The sequence below is a fragment of the Polistes canadensis genome, unplaced genomic scaffold (assembly GCF_001313835.1).
Source record: "Polistes canadensis isolate GaletaPanama2010 unplaced genomic scaffold, ASM131383v1 scaffold_241, whole genome shotgun sequence".
In the NCBI taxonomy this organism is placed as follows: Eukaryota; Metazoa; Arthropoda; class Insecta; order Hymenoptera; family Vespidae; genus Polistes; species Polistes canadensis.
In genome coordinates, this window is record NW_014569788.1 from 82,091 (window position 1) to 83,252 (window position 1,162).

The following is a 1,162-nucleotide window of genomic DNA, read 5'->3' on the forward strand; positions in this document are numbered from 1 at the left end:
AATATTTTCAATCTCTTCGAATGATAATAAAACAAATATGAATACACACACACACACACACACATATAAAATAAAAATCACAAATACGATAGTTAGGTAAGAATATAGATTACAAATAAACAAAATAATATGAAGGGGTGTATGTTAAAAACAAATGAATCATACACCGACACATTGAAAATTACAAATATGATAGTTTAGGGGTTATGATAGATAGATTATTAAAAAAAAAAAATTTTTTTTAAATGATATGATGTGGGGGATGTTAAACAGGGTCTTTAGGAAACGCCAAGGGTTACATCATCCTCGCACTTTTGATCGGGGTTATCTCAATGGTGATCGGTTGCTGGTTATCAGATAACTGTTGGTCACCAGAACCAGAGGGGGTGGTCACCCTTGCATAGCCTAGTGCCGATTTTCGTTCGTCTAGGCGATAACAACTACTACGACGCCTACCATCCTATATGATTCTTTACGAATCTAACGGTCAGCGTCCTTCGCAAAGACAGCAACAACAGCAACAACAACAATTACAACTATTACAACAATTACAAGAACAAGAAGAATCTGTTGATGAACAACAAGAACAAGAACGACAAGAACAACAAGAACAACGTCGACAACCTGCTGACAGATTTGTTCAGCATCAAAGACGACCATTGCTCGACATTAACGACAACGATACGCTATTACGCGTTTGAATCGTTTTAAATCATCATATTATAGGATATATTATCCCCCATTGATCATCGATCATCGATCATTACTTTCTTCTTTTTTTTTTTTCATTCATTTCCAATCGTATTAACTTACTTACTTACTTTTTTTTCTTTTTTGTTTGTATTTTCCATTCTCTCATTATCCTATGTTTTATTTATTCTTTTGTAAAATTAAAAGAAAGAAGAAAAAAAGATAGAAGGGAAAATAGATATAATAAGTATATATATATATATATATAAATAAATAAATAAATGAACCGGCTGCCGATTAAACGAAAAATTAACAAAAATCACGATCCTCGCTTCGCGTTCCTAAAAGCATCGACGATATCTCCGCCCGTTTCAAACGAAATATCAATTAATGAAAATAATTACTTCATTAATAATTATTTATCATGATTGAGAGAATCATATATATAAAAGAATATATATATATTTCTTAG

General features: G+C 31.6%; 1 protein-coding gene across 1 annotated transcript in view; it reads left to right on the forward strand.

The window, feature by feature from the left end:
* Nucleotides 1–807, forward strand: part of LOC106790482 (glycine-rich cell wall structural protein 1-like) — a 33,115-nt gene extending 32,308 nt beyond the window's left edge. Inside the window, exon 4 of the mRNA XM_014755419.1 lies at nucleotides 274–807. Coding sequence (XP_014610905.1) covers nucleotides 274–404 — 131 coding nt within the window. The 3' untranslated portion in view covers nucleotides 405–807. The remainder of the gene's footprint in view (nucleotides 1–273) is intronic.
* Nucleotides 808–1,162: the final 355 nt, after the last annotated feature.